This window comes from Conger conger, chromosome 4 (assembly GCF_963514075.1).
Source record: "Conger conger chromosome 4, fConCon1.1, whole genome shotgun sequence".
Classification (NCBI taxonomy): Eukaryota; Metazoa; Chordata; class Actinopteri; order Anguilliformes; family Congridae; genus Conger; species Conger conger.
The window spans coordinates 4,321,267-4,331,073 of NC_083763.1; the positions used below are offsets into that span (position 1 = coordinate 4,321,267).

The 9,807-nt window shown below is 50.0% G+C and overlaps 1 protein-coding gene across 1 annotated transcript in view; it reads left to right on the top strand.

Moving 5' to 3' along the window:
* LOC133125975 (reversion-inducing cysteine-rich protein with Kazal motifs-like) overlaps positions 1–9,807 on the top strand; it is a 48,156-nt gene that overhangs the window by 5,660 nt on the left and 32,689 nt on the right. The window contains exon 2 of the mRNA XM_061237736.1: positions 8,496–8,562. Within this exon, the coding sequence (XP_061093720.1) occupies positions 8,496–8,562 (67 nt within the window). The remainder of the gene's footprint in view (positions 1–8,495; positions 8,563–9,807) is intronic.

The following is a 9,807-nucleotide window of genomic DNA, read 5'->3' on the forward strand; positions in this document are numbered from 1 at the left end:
CTGGTTGACCAGCTACCAGCTCAGACAAGCTGCCAGCGCTAGCTGGCTGACCAGCTGGCCGAGCTTGATTTTACAGCAGGCTTCTGCGTTCTCGATTATCTGTGGAAAAAGCGCACTCACGTGGGCTTACATGGTCTGACGTGCCCTGCTGTGTCAGCTAGTGGGGAGCAGTGGTCCAAATTCAGGTCAGAGAGATGAATGATGTCCAGCTGGTCTATGTCGAAGGACCTTGTGCTGCCTGGACTAATGCCGTCTGGTGCCCCATCGAATCCCACGGGGCATTGTCTTCTCAAGGTTGTCTTCTCAAGGTTGAAGCTTTCATTCAACATCTGTCACTTTTATATCTATAAGCCTTCCACATATGAAATAGCTACCACATTTGTAGATATTTATGAGATCATTTCATTGATGACCGATTACCCCCCCCCCCCCCCCCCATCCCGATATTTTCATTTTAACTAACACTTTTTTAACCAAAGCTTTCAGTTGATTAGACTAGGCAGGGGCCAATCCCCCCTGGTGCAATGTGGGGTTAAGGGCCTTTCCGAAGGGCCCGAAAGCTGCACAGATCTTATTGTGAACCACCAACCGTCCAGGTCCTAGTCAAGCGCCTTAGGCACGAGGCTATAGGCTGCCCTCTGTCAGTTGCAAATTTCGTAGCCCACCTCACCATCCCTGTTCATCTACTGTTTAGACCAGCCGTCACCGACCACGTTCCTCGAGATCTACCATCTGTTATCACTCCAACCCTAACAAAGCACACCTCATTCAACAACAACAACAGCTAGAGATCTCATTGAGCTGCAAATGAGTAGAATCTGGCGTGCCAAATTAGGGTCGAAACGGAAGACCAACACGATGGTAGATCTCCAGAAACAGGTTTGGGGGGGGGACCACTGGTTTAGACCCAGAACCCCGGGGTTTATATTGTTACTCCCTTACAGGCAGCAGCAGCACCCCCGCTGTGGTCCTCCGTACCCCCCCCCCCCATTACACACTCCGCCAGCCGCTGCTCCTCCATCAAACATCTGGCCCCCTCTCCTAGCCCACCTGTCCAGGCTTCACCTCTGACCCCGATCAAAGGGCCTCATAACTGCATGCAAGTGTCCCCCCCCCCAGTTCAGTTCTGTTCTGTTCTGTTCTGCTCCACACATTTTACACTCTTCCGACGGCCGTTTGATGATTTGCCGACATACGATCGCATGACGTACGAGAGGTATCGCCTGCACTGGCACAAACATTCCGTCCGTGTTCTGTCTTTGATGTCCGACGCTGTCGCTCGTAAAAAAATTTTTTTTTACAAACGCGCACGGGATAATGATGGAACGCATTGCCGAAGTGGAGAGTCATCTGCATGTAATGCTAAGATAATTTGTTTACAGGAGATGAGAGTGTGCTATAACATATATATAAAGGGCACACACACCATTCACACACTCATACACTCATACCCAAGCATGGGCAATTTAGACTGTCCAATCAGCCTAACCTGCATGTTTTTGGACTATGGGAGGAAACCGGAGTACCTGGAGGAAACCCACGCAAACACAGGGAGAACATGCAAACTCCACACACTGAGGCCCCGGCCGACCGGGATTAGAACCCAGGACCTCCTTGCTGTGAGGCGCCAGTGCTACCCACTGCACCATGCCGCCCTGTTCTATAACAGCCATCATTAAATCTGGACCTCAAATCCAAATCCGGCCCTGGTTTTCTTTTCCCCCCAGGTAATTAGCTGAAAAATGAGTGCTACTGATTGGTCAGACAGTCTTCACACCTGACTCCCTGTCAAACCTCAAGGCTCATGATTTGATGATCCCTGTTCTGTAATTTTGTCATGACAACTGAGCCAACAATGGGGTCAAAGTTTAGTGCAAGTTTAAGTCTCAGCGATGGCCACGACTATAACTCACGATGATGAGATAACATTACATTACATGAGATACCGCTCCTTGTTCTCGTATAAATCAGAAGTCGTTGCAAACGACCGCTCAATGTCATAATCGCCATTGGCTATAATCTTATCGCTAGACTGTAAGCTGTCCATTAGTCTGCAGGACCAACTGTAAACAGTCAGCCATGGGGCTCTTTTAAGGAGTTACTTTCTCTCACAGTCTTAGAGACTTTGCTTTAATTAGATGGATCTAATTTGCTTCCTTGCTTCGGACTCATAGTGTGAAACCAAAGATTACTTGCTTGCTTATTTGATTGCTTTTTTTGTACAACCGATGCCTCACTTAATTGTTTCGCCTCTCAATGCGAGCTGTTTAATATTAATACGTTTCATTTACGCAAAATAACTGAGAGCACAACATGAAGGAGAAGAAGGTGGAAAGAACACTGGAGGGGGAAAAAAAGTGCAGTCGCCATTTTGTTTTATTAATTTCCTTTCGCTCCCATAGTCTGTTTGGCTGAAACAATTGTCCTGTGTTCTCCCCGGGGTAACAAACAAAGGCTGTGCATCCCACAGCAGAAACTACAGTAGCTGTGACTGAATGGTCCACTGCACTTATAATTGTGTAATTAAAATGGCCGCTCATTAAAGAGAGGAGAGGCAGAGGCTATTCACCGGCCAGGCGAGTGCTTGGTACTCAAAATAAAGTGACAGTTGAGGTACATTTGTGTTCTTTGGGGATCAAATTCCCCTGATGTACACTGAACAAATCAGTATGGTTTCCACCAAGCATCTGGCTTATGTACCTAAAGGGTACCCCTCCAGTGACAAGCATTTGTACCTTTTTAGGCTCTTTTGTGCTCCTTTGTTCTGAGAGTGCACCTGCTTGGCTGCAGTGGATTGCATAGCTCCATGGCCACTAATCTATACCTTAGAATGATAAAGTTCTGACTGACATTTTTGACAAAGATTTGGAGCCAGAGACTGCGCAGTAGGGAAGCTGATGTGGCTCTTCCACTAAGCGTGTGAGAGAGAGAGACATTACATTACATTACATTACATTACATTATTGGCATTGGCAACTCTTATCCTGAGCAATGTACAGTTGATTAGACTAAGTAGGAGACAATCCTCCCCTGGAGCAATGCAGGGCTAAGCGCCTTGCTCAAGGGCCCAACAGCTGTGCAGATCTTATTGTGGCTACACCGGGATTCAAACCAGCAACCTTGCGTGTCCCAGTCATGTACCTTAACCACTACGCGACAGGCCACCCTGTTTATAGCGCAATCATTACAGAATAATTTGTAAAATGCAAATTGTCACTGATGTCTGATGTTAAAGATGGCACTCACAGACGCAATCTGTCCCTGATTCATCCACAAAGCATTGCTGTATTATCCTGATAACACTAATTAAGAAAATCAGCATGTGGGGAGCCATTAGATGAAGATGAAGAAAAAAAAACACAGATTACAGATACATTCTTTTGCGGGGGAAAATGTATTTACTGTGTATTTTGTCCGCAATTGTACCATTGACTTCGGATTGAAAACGGGCCTGGACGACCTGCTCTGGAGAGAGATAGCGTCTCCCGGCCTGACCGGGAAACGAGCTTCGGAAACAAAAAAGCCCGGTTTTGGGCCGCTTGGTCCGTCGCACGGAACGGGCTCTCCCGAGCATCCCGACACGGGAGCAGGAACGCCGCTCAAATCCCGTAAAGAGGATGGGAACGGTTTTGGAACAGCGTCCCGTCTGTCAGGATAGCCCCTCCCCCATCACCCCGCCCCCCCCTCCTCGTCTTGACGGACAGATGGGAAGAGACCGTGAAACAGGTCTCTTCCCCCCCCCCCCCCCCCCCGGGCGTCTGCCTTCGCTCACGCCGCCATTTTGGGTTAAAATGGGATCCAGAGGCGGGAGCCCCGGCCCCGGCCCCCGTCCCCACCGCGGCCAGACACCCAGTCCACGTCCCAAATTGTAAACTGGCGCGAGATCTGGTTTCCATTCCCCCCCCGTTTGATCAGCCTTCGCTGGCCTGTCAACCGCCGCTCTTTCAAGTTCCCGCTAATTCCTGCCAGATACGCCGTAGCTTTTTCGACATCAAATGCGTACTTTTTCAGAGATTTCTCCTCTCTCTTCTTTTCTCTTTCCTTTTTTTTTTTTTTCCCGCACCCACCGAGGTGCTTCGTAACGTGCGTTCGCTGCAAACAATTTGCCACGTGAAGCAGATAGAGACGGGGGGGGGGTGAAGGGGGGGGAGTTGGAGAGGGGTGGTGGGTGGTGTTGTGGGTAGGGCCTGTCTCGAGGGGTTAGAAAGGACGGGGGTGGTGGGTGGGGTGTGGGGTAGGGCCTGTCTCGAGGGGTTAGAAAGGACGGGGGTGGTGTGGTGTGGTGTGGTGTACGGGACGGGGGGCGGGGGGGTCAACACGAGGACCCCTTTGATGTGGCCTGTGGGTGGCATTATTTTTATTCCACAGAAAACAGGACACAGTAGCAGCGCTGCTCAAAGTGCTAGCACGTGTTGCGTGCAGCCCGAACAAGCTGGGCAGCATACGTGGGGGGGGGGGGAGACAAAGAGGCAGAGGACTACATCCCCCAGAATCCTCTGCAGCTCTGCAGATGTGAGAGCCATCCCCTCGCTTTTATCCAAAGCGACTGACAGTTGATTGGACGCCAACGTCGAACGCCCCTGTTTCATATGGAACGTCCAATCGTACGCTTGTACCGTCATTACATCATCCTCTGTGCCAGGGACATTCAATCTTACCCAGAAAGGGCCGGTGTGGGTGCCGGCTTTTGTTCCACCTGATTCAAGGCTTCTGCTAATCACCCATTAGATTCTTTGCTAAGGAGCTTGATGAGTAGAATCAGGAAAAAGAAAGACTCAGTAGCTACCTTACATTACAGTTATTTAGCTTTATCCGTAGCGACTTACAGTTGATTAGACTAAGCAGGGGACAATCCCCCCCCCACCTGGAGCAATGCAGGGTTACAACAGCCTTGCGGATATTATCGTGTCTACGCCAGGGCCTGAACCACCGACCTTCCGGGTCCCGGGTCAAGCACCTCAGCCTCTCGGCTCCAGGGTGCCCAGGAAGCGTCTGTTTCCCTTCTCGACACGTTGCGATCTGTTTCATGCGTCACTGAGACCCTGGACCGTCTGTGGATAAGCCTCTTAAGTGTCGCTCTTTACGAGTGGAGCTTTCCCTGGGACGCCGCTAATAATTACTCATCTGGGGGGTAGCGGTGTTTCAGAGAGAGGTTGCGCAGACTCAGCCCTCTGGACGGCGGGAAGCCCAGAGCATTGTGGGAATGCGGTGGTGTCTGGATAGTTTCATGGATTCTCTTTCTACGTCGTTACATCGGTGCAGTTCGCGGACGTTGTTTGAACTTTTCTAGTGGCCACTTTGTGTGTCTTTAGATGTTTGACGTTTTCTTCCAGAGACCTTAAAAAGTCATGCTCCACGTGCACTGCTCTGCTGAGCTGAGGCGCCAATATTTTGACCTGTGAATGGTATTTTAAGTTAATTCATTCTCTCTGCTGCTGAGGGTACAGATTAATTCTGAAGTAACCGACATACAAGTCAGTGTCTGGCCTGGACCCCTGTCACAAGGTCACAAGTGGTAGTCCAGATAATGTCAGCCTTTAGCTTACACCTGTAAACGTAAGTTACCATAAATCTCAGAAATAAAGGTACGAAAAGTGCCTAAAAAGGCACAAATGCTTGTCGCTGGGGTGGTACCCGATAGGTACACAAAATTGTACCACATCCACCAGCCAGCAATGTGTAATTAATTTGTACCCTTTCTGCTTGGAAAATGTAGTCATTTGTACCCAAAGAGAACATTACTGAACTCTCAGGGTACATTTGGACAATTTGTCCTTGAAGAAACAGAAATGGGACCTCCACTGTAATGTTTATTTTCTGAGAGGGTAGCTGCCGTATTTGTCTTCCAGAATCGCCGTGCATTCATCATCGACATTGTCTGGTTTCGATGTGTTTGTGGCGGGTTTCCGGTCCAGATCCTTTTCCTGTAAGTTCACACTCTACAGACATAGACCCATCCCTCCCAGAGCAGAGACAGGTTTGGGATGCCAGGAGTCCTGTTTGTCACTGAGAGAGAGAGAGAGAGAGAGGTGGGGGGGATGGGGGGGGGGGGGGGGGGCATTTCTGATCTACCTTCCAGCCAAAAACCCTTTCAGCTTTTTCCAGTCTCTCCTAACGGCGGATTAAAAGCAGAATGTCGGGTCCTCCGCCTAATGACGCGGCCCACAGATATATTAGTCAGGCAAACACGGTCGCGGGGGCTCTGAGTGCCTGTGTCATCTCGACATGTGAAGTGCTGTTTGTTGTTATTCTTCCCGCGAGTCGGGCCTCGATATGGGAGCCACATTTAGAAAAACAGATAGAATCAAGTTGATGAAAGCACGCTGGCTGGAGCAGACAGGCGCAGTGTCTGCACCGAGAGATGAAAGGCTGTCTGAGAGGGGGGGTGGGGGGGGGGGGGGGTACCAATTCCGATAATGATATTTTCTCAAGAAGTATAAACATATGATAATATATTTTGCTGAGAATTATCGTCCGTTGTGATCATTAGAAGTCTGCCGTTTGGAGAGTGTCTGTGGTGGAAGTGTTCCGGAGTCTTCTCCGGGCCGTTCCCTGCGTTAGATTACCGCCATTGTTCCGTGGTAGTCCAGACTTTCCTACCCCGAGGGCTACGTTTTTTTAATTTTTATTTGTGTAGCGCACAAACCCCCTTTTGACAGATTCACCACATGTTAATACTTTTGGGGAGGAAAAAACACTTTTTTTTTATTGATGCCTATAAGTGGCTAATTTAATTCCAGAGTCTAAGAAAGACGGACGTCTTTACCGTTTTGTGTTTCGACTGGGTGCCGTTGTGCCGCGTTTGTGCGTTGTGTCGGTAGAACTCCGTTCTCCTTTCGCTCACGTTCGTTTGTAACGCTGTCGGGGGGGGGGGGGGAATTAAAATAAAATACAAAACACAATATTAATAGCAAGAATAAAAAACATTCTGTCTGATTATTTCATCACAGTGCTGCCATTATTCATTTCATTTCTGTGGTGTGTCATTACGGCTTGCCGATGTGCTGTAATGATAAATATCAAATGTATAATTTGAGCAAAATAATGGCCACTACCACCATGTGGCGTATTGCCGTTCTTTTCATCTTTCTTGTTAATTATACCTGATGCGATAGTAAACATTTAAACCTCAGAGGCTGTGTGAAATGCTTTGGGGAGAAACATCTCCACACCCTCAGAAATAAATGTTGGTGAAGTGCCTAAAAAGGAGCCTGGAAAGTGTCCAAATGTAGCTGTGGCAGTACCCCATAGGTGCATAAAAACGTGCCCTTAGCCAGCAATATATAATTAATTTGTACCTTTTTTCGGTTGGGAAATATACTCATTCGTACCCAAAGAGAACATTACTGGACATTCAGGGTACATTTGGGAAATTTGATCCTTGAATAACAAAAATATACCTCCCAGTGTCACTTTATTTCAGAGAGTGCACTGTTACCTATTGGGCGTTGAGAAGCCAGCCAATCAGCAGCAAGGCCACGCAAGCTTCCACGTGATCATGTGACGTGTTCTGCCGATCACACGGAGGCTGCTGCCCATCGTTTTTTTAAACAGCATCACAGTGTCCCTTCAGCTCCTGTCAACACGGCGTCCATTTTAAAAGAGGGTTCCCGTTGGCCTGTGCTGGTGGCGGCGGCTGCTCTACAGGTCATTAAAACTGATTTGAAAGCCCTGATATTGGGGGGGGGGGGGGGGGGCTTCTCTGACAGGAAGTGAGTTCCAGAGACCTGGATGAGACCCATAATGAAAAGGAACTGCCATTTTCTTTAAAAAAAAAAAAACCCCAGAGGAAATGACACGTTGGTGTGGAAGGGTTAGAGTGGAGAGCGGGAAACAGACTGGAGGGGGATTTTGAAGGGGGGGGGAGCGGGGGAGTCTGTCCTTGCCCCTTGGGTCTGGTCTCTGAAGCTGCCGGTAACTCCACTGCCTGTAGTGCCAGGCCTTTTGTGTTACACTCTCAGAAATACAGTGACAGTGGAGGTGCATTTCCCTCAAAATGTACCCTCAAAGTACAGTGAGGTTCTCTTTGCGTACAAATGAGTATGTTCTGCAAGCAAAGTAATTATATATTGCTGGCTAGGGTTACAATTGTATGTACTTATAGGGTACCGCCCCAGAGACAAGCATTTGTATGTTTTTAGGCACTTTTTATACCTTTATTTCTGAGATTTCTTCCCATCATGGAGTTTTTTGCCGTTCCGTTACTCTGAAAATGTCTTTGAGACATTTTCTGTAAAAAAGCTCCATACAACAAAAATTACCTAGATCATGGGAGCTGCTTATATCTGTTTGTGAATACAAACATGAGCAAGAAGAAACCTTGATATTTCCTTTGTCCTGAACACACTCCCTAACTCTGCACCTCACAGTAAACTGGATCTCTGTGGACGCCAGGGTTCAGCCTGCTGTGGAGTCCTGGCTCCAGTGCAGAGGATGAGGGGGAATATCACGGGGAGGGACTGAAGTTAATATGAATCTCGTTTCTCTGTCTGCAGACTCCTCGTGCTGTCACCATGCTATAGAACTATCGCCATGTCGGGAGGCCTGTGACCAGGTATACCTGCACCCCTCACCTGCACCCCTCACCCCCACACCTGCAGCCCTTACCCCCACATCTGCACTCCTCACCCCCACACCTTCAACCCCTCACCCCCACACCTTCAACTCCTCACCCCCACACCTGCAACCCCTCACCCCCACACCTATACCCCTTATCCCCACACCTTCAACCCCTCACCTGCACCCCTCACCCCACACCTGCACCCCTCACCCCCACACCTGCACCTCTCACCCCCACACCTTCAACCCCTCACCCCCACACCCCCACCCCCACACCTTCAACCCCTCACCCCCACACCTGCACCCCTCACCCCCACACCCTCTCATCATACTGCCCCCAACCCTGCACCCCTCACCCCCACACCTGCACCCCCTTACCCCCACACCTGCACCCCTCACCCCTACACCTTCAACCCCTCACCCCCACACCTGCACCTCTCACCCCCACCCCTCACCCCCACACCTGCAACCCCTCACCCCCACACCTGCACCTCTCACCCCCACACCTTCAACCCCTCACCCCCACACCCCCACCCCCACCCCACACCCCCACACCTGCACCCCTCACCCCCACCCCTCACCCCCACACCTGCACCTCTCACCCCCACCCCCACACCTTCAACCCCTCACCCCCACACCTGCACCTCTCACCCCCACCCCTCACCCCCACACCTGCACCCCTCACCCCCACACCCTCTCATCATGCTGCCCCCAACCCTGCACCCCTTACCCATCCTCAATGTTTTGGCTCTGTGTCTGATTAATATAAAGGTCCCATGCTGTGGAAAATGACATTTGCTTGCTATGTGGATTATAAAGAAGCCAAAGGTAAATGGTAAACGGTTGGCATTTATATAGCGCCTTTATCCAAAGCGCTGTGCAATTGATGCTTCTCGCTCACCTGTTCATACACACACTCACACACCAACGGCGATTGGCTGCCATGCAAGGCACCAACCAGCTCGTCAGGAGCAGTTGGGGGTTAGGCGTCTTGCTCAGGGACACCTCGACACACCCGGGGCTGGATCGACACACCCAGGGCCACCCTCCGACTGCCAGACGACCGCTCTTACCGCCTGAGCCAAACCTCTAGGACGCCACCACTGGTGTCCCACCATCCTGATGGATCATACCTACCTATCATACCTACCTGCTACTTGGCAGCTTCACTTCCCCGGAATGTTACACCCAGCTCTCCGATTCCCGTACGAGCTACAGAGGGAGCAGCCCCATTCGAGGCCAATAACA